The following is a 15,870-nucleotide window of genomic DNA, read 5'->3' as shown; positions in this document are numbered from 1 at the left end:
TCCTTGTAGCCTCACTTCCCATCCAGCTCCCTGCTGTGGCCTGGGGAAGCAGTCAAGAATGGCGCAAAGCCGTGTGGGAGACATGGAAGAGGCTCCTGACTCCTGACTTCGGATCGGCACAGCTCTGGCCATTGTGGCTGCTTGTGGAGTGAATCTCTGTCTCTCCTCCTATCTGTATATCTGACTTTACAATAAAATTAAATGAATCTTTTTTAAAAGATGAAATGGCTCTATGCCTCCCTGGAACACTAAGAACATGTTCCCAGAGACTGATATTGTGGCCTAACGGAGTAAGCCCTTGCCTGAGCTTCTGGCATCCCACGTGGGAGCCGGTTCAAGTCCTGGCTGCTCCACTTCTGATCCAGCTCTCTGCTAATGTGTCTGGGAAAGCAGTAGAGGATGGGCCAGATCTTTGGGTCCCTGCACGTGCGAAGGAGATGCAAAAAAAGCTCCTGGCTTTGGCCCCGCTCTGGAGTGATCTGATGCATAGAAGATCTCTTTCTCTCTCTGAAACTCTTTTACACAAATAAATGAGTCTGTAGAGAAAGAGAGACCATGTTTTCCAGCCCAAGTTTCAGACAAGGAAACCTAGGAGGAAGCCCTTCCAGCTGGACGCGCAGGTTCCTGGGAAGGCGGGTCAGTGGGGGATACTGCCAAGCTGGAGGACAGATACTGGAGCAGGAGGCTGCCGTAGGACATCTGCCTGTGCTTTGTCCCGCCTTCACGATGCTGTAGCATGCAGAAGCAGAGATGAGCGATCAGGAACCTTCTGGATAATGAACTTGCCTTTCTGGTTGGGTGCATGTGCCCTGAGCAGGCTCTCTGTACTTCTGGTCGTCCCCTTACTGTTCCCTCACACTGCTCCGAGCTGTGCCACTCGGGGAGCTGTCCTGCCTGGTTCCGGTCCATGTTCCTGGCCCGTTGCAAGGATTCACGCTCCCCTCCCACCTCTCTCCAAGACCCAACAACGGTCAGTGATCTGCGTAGGCTCCTACACCCAGCACCTCACAACCTAAGGACTCAAACTGAGGGTGGCCAATGTCCCAATGTGCGTGCCACTGTGCTCTCCCAGCCCCTGGAACCATGTCACCCTTGGGAGAAAGGCAAAGGCTGTTAAACGCCATCATCTCAACACATATGTGTTCACACTTCTCTGTGGCTCGCTCTGAGAGTCTTGGCTTGGCTGTCCTAGCAGATTGTGTTGATGGCTGGAACATGGTATGTGTACGCATGCCTCTGTGTGTGTGTGTACACGTGCCTCTGTGTGTGTGTGTGTGTACTCATGCCTCTGTGTGTGTGTGTACGCATGCCTCTGTGTGTGTACTCATGCCTCTGTGTGTGTGTGTGTACGCATGCCTCTGTGTGTGTGTACGCATGCCTCTGTGTGTGTGTACTCATGCCTCTGTGTGTGTACGCATGCCTCTGTGTGTATACGCATGCCTCTGTGTGTGTGTACTCATGCCTCTGTGTGTGTGTACACATGCCTCTGTGTGTATACGCATGCCTCTGTGTGTGTGTACTCATGCCTCTGTGTGTGTGTACTCATGCCTCTGTGTGTATACGCATGCCTCTGTGTGTGTGTACTCATGCCTCTGTGTGTGTGTACGCATGCCTCTGTGTGTGTGTACACATGCCTCTGTGTGTGTGTGTGTACACATGCCTCTGTGTGTGTGTGCACGTGCCTCTGTGTGTGTGTACACATGCCTCTGTGTGTGTGCACGTGCCTCTGTGTGTGTGTACGCGTGCCTCTGTGTGTGTACGCATGCCTCTGTGTGTGTGTGCACGTGCCTCTGTGTGTGTGTGCACGTGCCTCTGTGTGTGTGTGCACGTGCCTCTGTGTGTGTGTACGCATGCCTCTGTGTGTGTATGCATGCCTCTGTGTGTGTACGCATGCCTCTGTGTGTGTACGCATGCCTCTGTGTGTGTTTACACATGCCTCTGTGTGTGTGCACATGCCTCTGTGTGTGTATGCATGCCTCTGTGTGTGTGTACTCATGCCTCTGTGTGTGTGTACTCATGCCTCTGTGTGTGTGTGCATGTGCCTCTGTGTGTGTGTACGCATGCCTCTGTGTGTGTACGCATGCCTCTGTGTGTGTTTACACATGCCTCTGTGTGTGTGCACATGCCTCTGTGTGTGTACGCATGCCTTTGTGTGTGTGTGTACTCATGCCTCTGTGTGTGTGTGTACTCATGCCTCTGTGTGTGTGTACGCATGCCTCTGTGTGTGTGTGTACACATGCCTCTGTGTGTGTATGCATGCCTCTGTGTGTGTACACATGCCTCTGTGTGTGTGTGTACGCATGCCTCTGTGTGTGTATGCATGCCTCTGTGTGTGTGTACTCATGCCTCTGTGTGTGTACACATGCCTCTGTGTGTGTGTGTGCACGTGCCTCTGTGTGTGTGTGTACTCATGCCTCTGTGTGTGTGTACGCATGCCTCTGTGTGTGTGTGCACATGCCTCTGTGTGTGTGTACGCATGCCTCTGTGTGTGTACGCATGCCTCTGTGTGTGTGCGCATGCCTCTGTGTGTGTGTGTACGCATGCCTCTGTGTGTGTGTGTACGCATGCCTCTGTGTGTGTGTACTCATGCCTCTGTGTGTATACGCATGCCTCTGTGTGTGTGTACTCATGCCTCTGTGTGTGTACGCATGCCTCTGTGTGTGTACGCATGCCTCTGTGTGTGTGTACACATGCCTCTGTGTGTGTGTGCACGTGCCTCTGTGTGTGTGTACGCATGCCTCTGTGTGTGTACGCATGCCTCTGTGTGTGTGTACGCATGCCTCTGTGTGTGTACGCATGCCTCTGTGTGTGTGTACTCATGCCTCTGTGTGTGTGTACTCATGCCTCTGTGTGTATACGCATGCCTCTGTGTGTGTGTGTACGCATGCCTCTGTGTGTGTGTACGCATGCCTCTGTGTGTGTGTGTACTCATGCCTCTGTGTGTGTATGCACGTGCCTCTGTGTGTGTGTACGCATGCCTCTGTGTGTGTGTGTACGCATGCCTCTGTGTGTGTGTGTACTCATGCCTCTGTGTGTGTATGCACGTGCCTCTGTGTGTGTGTACGCATGCCTCTGTGTGTGTGTGTATGCATGCCTCTGTGTGTGTACGCATGCCTCTGTGTGTGTGTACACATGCCTCTGTGTGTATACGCATGCCTCTGTGTGTGTGTACTCATGCCTCTGTGTGTGTGTACGCATGCCTCTGTGTGTGTACACATGCCTCTGTGTGTGTGTGCACGTGCCTCTGTGTGTGTGTACGCATGCCTCTGTGTGTGTACGCATGCCTCTGTGTGTGTGTACTCATGCCTCTGTGTGTATACGCATGCCTCTGTGTGTGTGTACTCATGCCTCTGTGTGTGTGTACTCATGCCTCTGTGTGTATACGCATGCCTCTGTGTGTGTGTGTACGCATGCCTCTGTGTGTGTGTACGCATGCCTCTGTGTGTGTGTGTACTCATGCCTCTGTGTGTGTATGCACGTGCCTCTGTGTGTGTGTACGCATGCCTCTGTGTGTGTGTGTACGCATGCCTCTGTGTGTGTACGCATGCCTCTGTGTGTGTGTGTACACATGCCTCTGTGTGTGTGCACATGCCTCTGTGTGTGTGCGCATGCCTCTGTGTGTGTACTCATGCCTCTGTGTGTCTACTCATGCCTTTGTGTGTGTGTGTACGCATGCCTCTGTGTGTGTACGCATGCCTCTGTGTGTGTGTGTGTACGCATGCCTCTGTGTGTGTATGCATGCCTCTGTGTGTGTACTCATGCCTCTGTGTGTGTGCGCATGCCTCTGTGTGTGTGCACATGCCTCTGTGTGTGTCTTGTGTATGTGTGTGTGGGTCTGTGTGTGTGAGTCCCTTTCTGTTTCCACCTCTAGCAGAAGTTGTATTTTCCTCTGCCAGCCCGAACTGTCCACAGATCAAGGAGTCAGTTCAGTGTTGCCCATGTGCCTCCTCCTCTCGAAGGAGTCCTGGATGGGACAAGCTGGCCAAGAGGCCTGAGAGCAAAGGCCCACAGAGACAGCACCCCGTCCAGCCAGGGAGCAGAGATGGCCGTGGTCATGGGCCTTGGTAGATGGGACATCAGGATCAGGAATATGGCAGTGTGTGTATCTCCGATGTTAGGTGTGTGTGTGTGAATCCCTACATGTATGTCCGTTTCTTCCAATCTCTGTTTGTGTGTGTGTGGGGGGTGGTTATCTGTGTGTGAGAGAGATCTGTGAGCACTGGGTATGGGTGGGTGACTTGGGCATGTGTGCCTGTGTGGGCCTGTGTGTGTGTCTCTGTGTGGGTCTGTGTTTGTGCCTCTCTGTGGGTCTGTGTGTACGTGTGTGTGTCTCTGTGTGATGTGTCTGTGTGTCTCTGTGTGGTCTGTGTGTGTGTCTGTGTGTGTCTGTGTGTGGTATGTGTGTGTGTGTCTCTGTGTGGGTCTGTAAGTGTGTGTGTGTCTCTGTGGGTCTGTGTGGTCTGTGTGGTATGTGTGTGTGTCTCTGTGGTTCTGTGTGTTTGTCTCTGTGTGGTCTGTGTGTGTGTCTCTGTGTGGTGTGTCTGTGTGGTATGTGTTTGGGACATACATGTTTGTGTGGATCTGTGTATGTTTTGGGGGTCCACGTGTGTGTGTGGTTCTATGTGGGGGTGTTTGTGTCTGTATCACTGTGGGTCTCTCTGTGGGTCTATGTGGGATGTGTGTGGGGTTCCGTGTTTCTCTGTGGGTCTGTGTACATATCTACATATCTCTGTGTGTATGTGTGGCTGTGTCTCTGTGTATCTGTATGAATCAGTGTGTGGGACTGTGTGTATGTGTGGCTCTGTGTGTGTGTATGTTAGATGTGTGTGTGTGGCTCTGTGTGTCTCTGTGGATCTGTGTATCTGAGTTGGTGTGTGGGTCTGTGTGTATGTATGGCTGTGTGTGGGGGGGGCTCTGTGTGTCTCTGTGTATCTGTGTATCTATGAGTCGGTGTGTGGGTCTGTGTGTACGTTGGCTGTGTGAGTGTGTGACACGAAGGGTCTATGTAGGAGGGGTCGGGGCCCCCTGCTCGCCCAGCCTTGCCTCACAGCCTGTTTTCTATCCAGGGGCAGTTTTAAGGTGTGTGGTGGGACTTGGCTGCCGCAGGCCTGTGTAGGTCGTGGCCCCATTTCAGGCATGGGAAAGCTGAGGCTTCGTGTGCTTATGCCCACTGGATTGTGTCATTTGCCTCTTTGACCGAACACGGGTGGCCTTGGCGCCCCCAGGAAGTTTCTTTCCCTTCTCTGCTTCGTTAGGGGGTTGCTCAAGAATCTGCTCTGGTGTCTCAGTGTGCAGGATTCTGAGGTTTGGAGGCCTGGCCTCTGTTTTGTAAGTTGAGGAGGGCAAGGTACATAGCTTATTTATTCTAGCAGCTGCAAGTGTATCTTGAGAGATGAATGAAAATGTAGCTTTCATCAAATTAAAACCGTAACAAAATAGCCATAGAGTCTTAGGTAGTTTTCAAATGCCTACATGCAGAAAATTAAAGGGCAAAGGTTAAAATGCAAAAATATTATTTAAAATAAATCATTCAAAGATTAGCATGTGGGATTTCCCCCCCAGATTCCTTTAGTACCCCATTGTTGCTGGAGGGGGTGAGCCTGCTGCCTGCCATCCAGCCTCTCAGTGCGCGAGAGACAGACGGACAGGGGTCCTGTCGAAGCAGTTCCTATTGATCTGGGAAGTACACATTCTTACATAGGGTAGTGAATAGCCTCAGGTCAGGAATCCTGTGAGGGGAGAACTAGGAGCCAGTTGTCACCTGCAGGACTGCGGAAGCCACCTCCCATAGTTCAGGGGCAGGTGAGCGAAATGGCCCTGGCCAATCAGTCTTTTTTTGAAACGACTTGACCCTCTGCCCTGGTTCACGCCCAGGGTTCTGTCCTTGGCCGCCATCTTGCTTGCCACGTGTAACTCAGTGACCTTGACTGTTAGTCGCCATCTTGTTGACTTAGTGACCTCTTTGTCCCTTAGCAGATGGGTTGGCATTATGGCTTGGTGGGTAAAGCTTCCGCCTGTGATACTGGCGTCCCATATGGGTATTGGTTCATATCCCGGCTGCTCCACTTGTAATCCAGTTCCCTGTTAATGGCCTGGAAAAGCAGTGGAAGATGGTCCAAGTGCCTGGAGCCCTCCCGCATGGAGAAGCTCGTGGCTCCTGTCTTCAGCCTGGCCCGGAGCTGGCCATTGAGGCCATCTGGAGAATGAGCCAGTGCAGCAAAGATCTCGCTCTTTCTCTCCCTCTCTCTGTGTAACTCTGGGTTTCAAACAGATAGATCCAGTTAATATAAGATACTCAGAATTAATAAGAAAAGAATGCCCTCCCCAGTTCAAAGGTCATGAACTAGACTCTTAGGAGAGAAAAGTACAAGGGATCAGTAAACACTAGGATAATATGTTTGAATATGTAGAATAATATTATCATGCATAATAAAAAGAGGATGGTGTATCTTCTGTCTCATACTGGGAATAAGTGAATGATTGGGATTGGGCGATGACAGGACCATTTTCCTGCATTTCCATGATGCTTGGCCTGTAGAGAAGAGGAACATTGTCTACTCTGAAGAATCAAGTCAGGACATCGTCTTTTGAGGACGCAGGATGTCGGTCCAAGGATAACACTGAGTGAAAGACAGGGAACTATCCTTCACTGGAGTTTGAACACACTGCACAGGGTGTGTAATATCCAGTCGCTCTGTTTGGTTTATATTTTATTTGCTGGAGAGAGAGGCAGCAAGGGAGGGGAGAAGAGAGAGAGAGAGTACATGATTTACTCCCAGATGCCCACAGTAGCCAAGCCGAAGCTGAAAACTGGGTCCCAAGTGCCCCATGGGTGGGATGTGGGCATCTTCATTCCTAGGACAAATGGCACATGACCCCAAATGACATTGATCATAATTCATAGAGATGGAAAGATGACTGTTATATGAAGGGAAGGGAAGCAGCATTTATGGAGTATGACTTTATTTTTTTCAGGGTAAAAATTCTATGAAAAGAATGTGAGCGAGGTGGGTGTGGGCCTCACTGATTAAGACACGCACATGCCTGTTCAGGGGTCTGCTCTGCTTCCAGGCCAGCTTCCTGCTTATGCACAGCTTGGGAAGCAGTGGGTGAAGGCTCCTGTGACTGGGTTCCTGCCACCCACATGGGAGACGCAGGCTGAATTCTTGCTTTCTGGTGTCTGCGGGGCCCAGGCTTGGCTCCCGTGGTTATCTGAGGTGTGAATTAGCGGATGGGAGATTTTTTTTTCTCTCTATTTGTTGGTTCTGCCTCTCTCCCTTCTTTCTTCTCTTACTGTCTTGCACTAACTTTCAATTAAATAAAAATTAGTGTATTTTTTAAATTGTAAGAGATTCATACTAACATATTGGCAGTGACCATGGCTACTTGGTGAAAGGGTCATTTATTTTTATTTCCCTCTTTAGTTTCATCTCTCAGCTTTGTGTGTGGAGGACAAACAATGTTTTGATAATGAGAAAAAAATTAAATTTTTTTTTCATTTTTGGAATATATTTGTTCGTACCAGTAGTCTTAAGTGTATATTTTAAGCCTTTTGAAAGAAATAAAGGAAAATATACGGTCTGAGGATATTTGATCATATCACTTGGAAAAGCAGCCAGAGTTTGGGTTTCTGACATCTGTAAGTGAGTGATTAGAACTGCTTACTTGCCTCCGGGGTGTGTGTGTGTGTGTGTGTGTGTGTGTGTGTGTGTGTGTGGCCAGTGAGGACGACAAGGTCTTACGCTTTGCTGCTGGGGCTCTGCGTTTTTCTGTTTCTGAGAAAAGTTGTGTTCTTGCATTGAGTGCTGGGTGTGACCCGGATGCAGCTGTGACCTGGACTGGGTGGGCCAGCCTGGACCGTGTGAAAGGGCAAGGAGTGCATCCTGACCCTGGATCCTCCGAGAGTATGAATATAAACAGGGCACCTTGCTTACACTTCGAAAATCAGTTGGCTCTCATGATGACTTCTCAGAGAGCCCAAAGTTAAAGTTCTTTACTTGCCCTTAAAAGTGCTTTTAAAGCTGCCTGTGACTGCATCCGGGATCCACTCTTGGCTCATCATCGGCATTTGTTGTTTGAGGTATTTCCTTTCAGTCGGGATTCTAGAAGAATCTCCTTGTCTTTAGGGGTGTTTGCCTTACTTGAAACCTTTAAGCCAGATGTCTTGTAGATTCTGCATATGTCTGATTGTTTCCACAAGATTAAGTTCATATTGAGGTGGGATGAGATCTATGGCTGTAACAGAGACACAAGGCTGGGGGATGAATATTGGGACTCAATAGTTTTGGAGACTGGCAGTCCCAGATTGGGTGACCCCATCCACTCTTCCTCCGGTGGAGGCTTCTTGACAGGTGGTGTCACGGTGGCGGCTGTGGGTGTGGAAGAAGTCATGTGACGAGACTGGAAGTCAAAGAGTGCAGGGGGTCACCTTTGCTCTTTTGTAATTAATCCACTTTCCTGGAGTTGACAGTTAAGGGGGAGGGGTCCCCTAGGAACTGCAGTCACCCCTTCCAAGGGCAGAACCCTCATGACCTAACCATCTCCCATCCCTGAAGACTGCCGTCCTGTGGACCAAGCCCCCAGCTCATGAACCCGGTGGACAGACAAACCATAGCAGGCACTGCTGGCCAGGCTGCCGCATCCACCGGTCCTTGTATGTGTAGGACTACACTTCCATAGCTCAGGAGGCTACTGTTGTGGGATGTCAGGTTGCCCTACCACTGCTGATACTTGTACTGAATGAGAAAGTCATCGCTTCTCGGCCTTTTGGCTCAGATCAAGTGTGAGAAAGTCCATCTCCCAGAGGGGAAAAAAAAATCAAGGCTGTTAAAGATTTTCACACCAAAGGAAAAGCTCGTGAAAAGAAAATGTGCAAGAAAAGACAATAGCAGGTGTTTTATGATCTACGGAGATTACAACACGCTTTGTTTCCTGGAGGGAAGGCATCGGGTTTTTGTTGATCTTTATCCCTGCCTATGCAAGCAGGAGAGCTCTTGGAAGGAAGGATTCTGTTGGTTGTGTCTAGTGTTGAATTCGTATGTGCAAGGTAACCTTCTTTTTGTGCCACTTCAAGATCAAACCCGTAGCATGTCTGATTATCAGCTGCTATTGTCACTCTTAATTGCTGTCATAACAAATTTTTAACATCAAGGATTGCATCCTTTCGTAACATGTGCAAAGTATTATTTTGGCTCCATTAACACTGGTTTTAGGCCCATTTCTTCTGGGCATGGTCTTTGTTCTGTTTTGTTAGTCTTCTCCAGTTGGACTAACAGCAAAGCCGGGATGTTTTCCTTTGGCTAGCTCTCAGCCCCTGACCCCGTCAAGTGTATCCGAGGACTAGGGCTGTCACCGTCTTTATGGGATATGATGTTAATGTGTGTGACTTGTCAATGTCTGAGGACTGTGCAGAGTAACTAGTAACGGGAGATGTGAACTCTCTTTTTCAGGGCGTCTTTTATGACCAAAACTGTGCCTTGTGGAAATGAACTTCACAAATTCCTCATCTGGGACACTGCTGGTCAGGAGCGGGTGAGTGGACGCTGTTGGTGGCCTCCCAGGGCAAGCACAGAGCATAGCTTCTGAAGCTGTCCTTGGGTTAGGCAAGACATCCTCGGACGTCGGTGCCAGACACGCAGCTGGAGATGGTTTAAGCCAAGGGAAATGTGCATGTTGGCTACTTGAGAGCATCTGGGAGTTCAAGGCTCCCAAATGCCTCGTCAGAGGTGCCCATCCACCTTTACCCCATTTCTATTCAGTGCCATCGCAGTTACATTCGTGATTGGTTTTGTTTGTTGGTAGAGCCATCGGCTCTGCTTTCCCCACTTGTGGCAGACGCGTGGCCTGGTGAGCATCTTGGCAGATCCACGGAGAGAGGGGGAGCCTGTGGTTGGGATGTGATTCTGAGAGATTTGGTGCCTCTAGTGGTGCGTCCAGGTAATGCACTCACTTCTGGAGGTGGATTCTGTTGGGACCTCCTGGACTCACTTTGACTGGAAGTCACGTTAGGTGTCGTTTCCTGAGGGAATCCTGGTTCTCTTACTGGAAAAGGAGGGCGTGGGTGCTGGGTTTCCGGAATTAGTAAGCCACACCCCTGTTATTTTGAAATCTTTTTATTTGCTAGACACACCCGCAGAGAAGACTGCATATTTAAGAAGCTCATGGGTTTGGATTTTTTACAAAGGGGAATTGTACCAACACAGGTTTTATATATAACAGGGTATTTGTGCAACAGCAACTAGAGCTTTTATTATCAAAGCTGAAAGGGGAGCCAGGATAAATGAGGCACAGTTAACACTCTGTCTTAACTAAGAGCCCTCAGTGTGATCAAAGCTTCTATTGGACCTGATAATTATGAGGTAGAACCGTCTGAGCCGAGCTCAGCTGTCACCCGCTGTGCCCACACTGTTTAGTGTGGCAACAGGTCCCTTCCACGCCCTCCTCTACTCACTTCTTGCTTTATTTCCTCCATACTCCATACCGTTTGCCTCTCTCTCTCTGACGAAGAATCCAGAGTTTGCTACCATCTGTGATTTTCACGGCTTACTCCCAGCTAATCAAGTGTTAGCTTACAATGTTTCGTTGTATTACATAGCCTCTTCTGAGGTTGAAGTTCCCGTGTTAAGGCATTTTTAACAAACATTAAAAAAAAATCAGAGTGAGTTTTGCAGCGGACATCTCATTCGGGTGTCTCCTGCTTTGCGGTTTAGCACACACGTGGTTGCACACACGAGCTGCTGCTCTAGGCACCTCATTGACTCTGCTGGTGAGCTGCTGATTCCTGAAATGAGGCAACAGATTCAGGGGAAGAAAGCAGGTTTGGAGCTTGCTTGGTTGCCTATGAGCGCGTGTGCGGCTGGCTTCTTGTTTCTGTTTTTTTTTTTTTTTTTTTTTTTTTTTTTTATTCCTGGATTGCTACTTAGAGAGTTCTTCCTGCAGCAGTGGCTCTTGAAGCTGCCTCTTGGGGTGTGCGAAGTCAGTTTTACACAGAGCTGGCTTGGTCCTCCCGGTGCTCCTGCCTCCTGCCGGCTCGTGGCCTTGAGGAATCCTTGTGCGCTCTGTGTCCCCATTTACGGGAGAGGTCAGTTGAGGCCCGGCAGAGGCTCATAGCTAGATGGCTGAGAGGTGAGCCCAACTGCCCGCATCCTGGGCTTTATCGTTTAGCTTTGGTAGGAAAATCACACAGAAGTTGTAAGATTGGAGGTAATCCTGGAGGATCCCTCTTCGATATTTGTGCGTATTGAGATTTTATACCAAAGGCATCAGGCTCTTTTGTGATGGTGTTTTTGCTTTGACTCTGTGACGGGGGGGCACTGTATGGAGAGAGTGCTGTGTGTTGCTGAGTGGCTAATTTTTGCATACTTAATAGGATATTCCAGCAGCTAACTGTCTGTGATGGGATTCGGTTGTTTGCTGAAATGACTTCGGGAGTTTGGCTCATTTACCATCGCAACGGTAAATAGCAAAGGCAGATTTTCAGATGACTGGGCCTCTAGCTGTTGTAATTGCCTCTCCTGACATTTTGTGTGTTAGAGGTTGTGGATATCTGTGACTGTATGCTCTAGAATATCTCACAGCAATAGTATGTTAATAGTCCAAGGTGTGACCCTGCAGAAGTGGCACTCGCCATTATGCTCTGGGGAAGTGCTGGATCAGAGGGTCAGGGGCTGCAGCACCTGGTCATGGTTTTCTTTTTAGAATCTGGATTTGTGGACAGGGGTGGGATCAACAGTCACCTGGCCTGTGTGGTCCCCTGGCAGGGCCCGAGCCCGAGTGGGCTCCCCCTAGGCTGTACCTGCCTACTGTCCCTTCGGGAAATCTCACATCTCTCCAGGGATGACGGCCGTGCAATTGTTTCTGGCAGCTTGTTGCTGGCTTTAATTGTGCTTGTAATGATGTAGCCTAGTGTTTGAGCTAAAAATAAGTCCCTTGTTGTTCACGCCTGTGGCTGTTTGTTCTGTCTCATTAATTATTGGATTCCTGCGAGTCTTACTCTTCCCTCCTCTTCTTTGTAGAAATCCGCTGTTCTCAGAGCTGTTGACATTTTGAAACAATCTCTTTGGGCTTCTGCTGTGACAGTATAAAGACATAGAGCCCTGTGTCCTGCAAGGGAGATATGTTCAGGGCTTTGTGTGTGTTAAGGACTCCGTATGCATTTGTCTGTGGAGTGATTGTACCGAGTTCTGCCCACCGTACACAGCACTCCACTCAATGTCCTACTTACCATCCAGTACTAATTCTGTCTTAGGTTTGTGGCACAAATTTGTACTCCTGAGAAATCACTTTTCCCACTGGAAGATAGAAAAGGCTCATTTTCATTTATTCTTTGGTGCGTAGAATTTTGCTTTTCTGTGGTTCAGCCCTGGCCTCATGGGTGTGCTGGCTAATTTTTCAGTGGTTGTGGTGATGCTTAGATTGGCCTTATAAAAAGGGTCTCCAAAAGCTACAACCGTTTTTGAGCCAACTGTTGAATCCGGCTCGAGGATTTGTGTATCACAAGGACTGGGAGAGGGCAGAGCCGGCTGCCCCTGTTGAACAATCAGGGTAGGCTTTGTGAGGTTTTGACCTTGCCCCTTTGGGCTGATCTGTGCTCTGCGCCAGGGTGTGAAGAGAACAGATTAGGGAGTTGGCAGACACCTTGGGCCGGATGTAAGGAGGAGCCACGCTTCAGAGTGGTCCCTGGGAGAGCGAAAGGAAGTGTGTTGGCCACTCCACCCTCTCCGGCTCGTCCGCCAGGGTTTGTGATGGGGAGTTAGCACTCGAAATACACGCAGAGTCTTTCTGAGTTTTCTTGGAACTTTCTTTGTTATTTTTCTTCTTAAGGTGGGAGGTGATAGTGCTATTAAAAATGTCTCATCTACATGAAGATACTTCCAAAAGTTCATGCAAAATGAAATTAAAAGATTACTTTAGTGCAAACACTTTTGAAGTCTATGCACAGGTGTATTTTTCATGAACTCTTTGAAGAACCCTCATGTAGATGGATTTCAAACTTATATTCATCAAAAATATATCTTTTAAGCCCGTTCCCTCGAGATTTGTCAAGTGTTCTGCTGTACTATAAGTACTTCCTTCTCCACACGTCTACATTATGAAGAATTGCATAGCAAGTGCCAGAATTTATTACTGTGATTCCTTTTGGTATTCAAAAAGTTTGGATAAAACATTAAACATCAAAGAAATGATAGGAACAAGTTGAATAACTTGACAGTAGACTGGGTGTGCTAATTTGATCCAATGTAACCTTGAGAAGCCAGTATCTGAATGAGCTATCTGCACGCCCCTGGTTAATGCAACCCAACTCATGATAGAAAAGCTAAGGGATCACCCTGTTTGTCCATTGACTTAGGATTGCATAAAGAAAATCAGATAGATTTATATACACTATGGAATGTTACTCAGCTGTAAAAACAAAAATCATGGCATCCTGACATTTGGAACAACATGGATGGAACTAGAGGTTAGTATGTTAGGTTACATAAGCCAGACAGAAGGATACCACATGTTCGCTCTCGTGTGTGAAGGTAAATGTGTAGGAAGCGTAAGAAAGTGTGGATGTTGTATTACTTATTCCATAATTATAAATGTGGTCTTCACGGAATTATATGAGCTGTGTATTAATATACCCTTCTTTTCTCAGGATTACTGAATTGAATCTCATATTAAATGATAGTAACATCCCTGTTTTCAAGAAAGCAGTGTTCAGGTATACGTTTATGACATGTGCACGTGAATGAATTTGGAAAAATGTTAGCAGTTGTTCACCGAGCTGTTATAAAACTCTAAGGAGAATCTTAGAAATGTAGAATCAAAATGACATTGTTAATGACTCTCTCTGTGTGAGTATTTTTGTCTTTTCATTTACTCCAATGCAAGGCTATTTCAAAAAGTTTATGGAAAATGGAATTAAGTGTATTTTAGTACCAAAGTTTCAAAGTCCATATCTCGTTTTTTAATTCAGAATACTCATTTTCTGTGAAATTTTTGCAATACCCTCATACTCAGAGAAAAGTTGCAAATATAGTACAGGGACTCCCTTGCGGAGTGGGCTCTCCCTCAAGCTGTGGGTGCAAGACTGGCTTGGGGGCTCCGCTGTTTGTTCCCTCGGGGGCCACTGCCTGGGAGTTGAGACGTGCAGGACACGTGGCAAGGGAAGACCTCAGGTTGCAGTAAGCGTGGAGCAATACTGCTGACATTACAGCGACCAAGACAAGTCACGAGATGGAGAAAGACACAGTGGTGGCCTCCAGCAGAAGAGACTGAAAGGTGCCATGGACGTGAGCAGGGCTTCGCTCAGGGAGGCGGGGAGACCCGGTGCTGACCATTCACTGTGCTGAGGCTCCTGTCGGCTTGGTCTGTTTCAGACACTATGCCGGACCCACGTCTTCTAAGCGAAAACTTTCTCCACACTCTCCCCTTTCACACTGTCCATGAAATCCCATCCTACAGGAGCTTCCTATCGGCAAGCTGGAAGCTTGAGAGATGGTGTTGAACTCTGGATACCCGTGAACTTTGGAGGTGTGTTTCTGACCTCTTGTTGCCTGTGATGGATTCCTGACCCCAGTGGGTGGGAAATGGCTGGGTGAGGAAGCCCAGGGCAGGGGAGCTGTGGTTGAGGAATTCTCTTCATTTTCCTTGGTCTGGGACTCCCCGGTGCCCCATTCCGCACCAGTGGCACACTCAGCCCCAGCTTCCGGCTGTGTGTGCTCTTGGTCCTGCTTCTGTGCTTTCCCTTGCACACAGCTGTGCCTTCTGGGTATTCCGCCCTGGAGTCAGGGTGCTGAGAAAACAGCTCACCCATAAAGCTCCTGTGTGCGTTGGTCTTCGGTGCTATCAGTATGTGGGGTCTTACCAGCCTCCTCTCACTTTGTAAACAGCTCTTCTGAGGTCCAATCTAAATGCCACAGGATACACTCTTGGGGACTGATGTACTCACACTTGTGCAACCACCATCACAGTTTATGTTTTTATGTATTGTAAAGAGTCTTTTTTTTTTTTTTTAAAGTTACAGAGACAGGGAGAAGCAGATAGAGAGAGGACCCTCTGGGGCACTCCTCAGATATCCACACTATCTCAGGCTGGTCTGATCTGCAGCCAGGAGCCAAGATTTCCGTGGAGGTCTCCCACAGCACAGTTCACTTGAGAACCCTTGTAAGTCCCACAGAACGTCCTGGGCCTGGCTGCTGGTGTCTCTGGACATGTTATACAGAGAGAATCTTCAACGTGCCATTTAGTGACCATCTTCTCTTACTTAGTTTGGTGTCATCAGACTCCATGGACCAGGACCTCTTTCCTTGTAGTGGTTAACCGGTATTCCATATGTGGGTATATCCTGTTTTGCTCATTCATTTACAAGTTGATGGAGATTTTGGGTTATTTCCACTTTTTGTGTCACGGATGGATCTGTTTTTGAGAGAGATGGAATTAATGGACTTAATTAATGGAATTGCTGAGTCATACGGTAACAGTAGGATTTGGAATCGTAACAAAGCAGTTCTCCAAAGTGACAAATCAGATTTATGTTGCCCCTTGCAATATGTGAACTTTCTTCTTTTTTTAAAAAAAGGCTTATTTATTTTTATTGGAAAGGCAAATATACGGAGAGGAGGAGAGACAGACAGGAAGATCTTCCATCCGATGGTTCACTCCCCAAGTGAGTACAACGGCTGGAGCTGAGCCGATCTGGAGCCAGGAACCAGAGGCTCCTCTGGGTCTCCCATGCGAGTGCAGGGTCCCAAGGCTTTGAGCCATCCTCTATTGCTTTCCCAGGCCACAAGCAGGGAGCTGGATGGGAAGCAGGGCTGCCGGGATTAGAACCGGCGCCCATATGGGATCCCGGTGTGTTAAAGACGAGGACTTTGAATACTACGT

At 48.4% G+C, this 15,870-nt stretch overlaps 1 protein-coding gene across 1 annotated transcript in view; it reads left to right on the top strand.

Annotated features, from left to right (window-relative positions):
* RAB31 (RAB31, member RAS oncogene family) overlaps window positions 1-15,870 on the top strand; it is a 137,215-nt gene that overhangs the window by 62,978 nt on the left and 58,367 nt on the right. The window contains exon 3 of the mRNA XM_040979229.1: window positions 9,450-9,531. Coding sequence (XP_040835163.1) covers window positions 9,450-9,531 — 82 coding nt within the window. The remainder of the gene's footprint in view (window positions 1-9,449; window positions 9,532-15,870) is intronic.

This window comes from Ochotona curzoniae, unplaced genomic scaffold, assembly GCF_017591425.1.
Source record: "Ochotona curzoniae isolate NIBS_2020 unplaced genomic scaffold, NIBS_Ocur_1.0 contig_3176, whole genome shotgun sequence".
Taxonomy (NCBI): Eukaryota; Metazoa; Chordata; class Mammalia; order Lagomorpha; family Ochotonidae; genus Ochotona; species Ochotona curzoniae.
The sequence above is the reverse complement of the archived record's forward strand: the minus strand, read 5'-3'. Positions and strand labels throughout refer to the sequence as shown.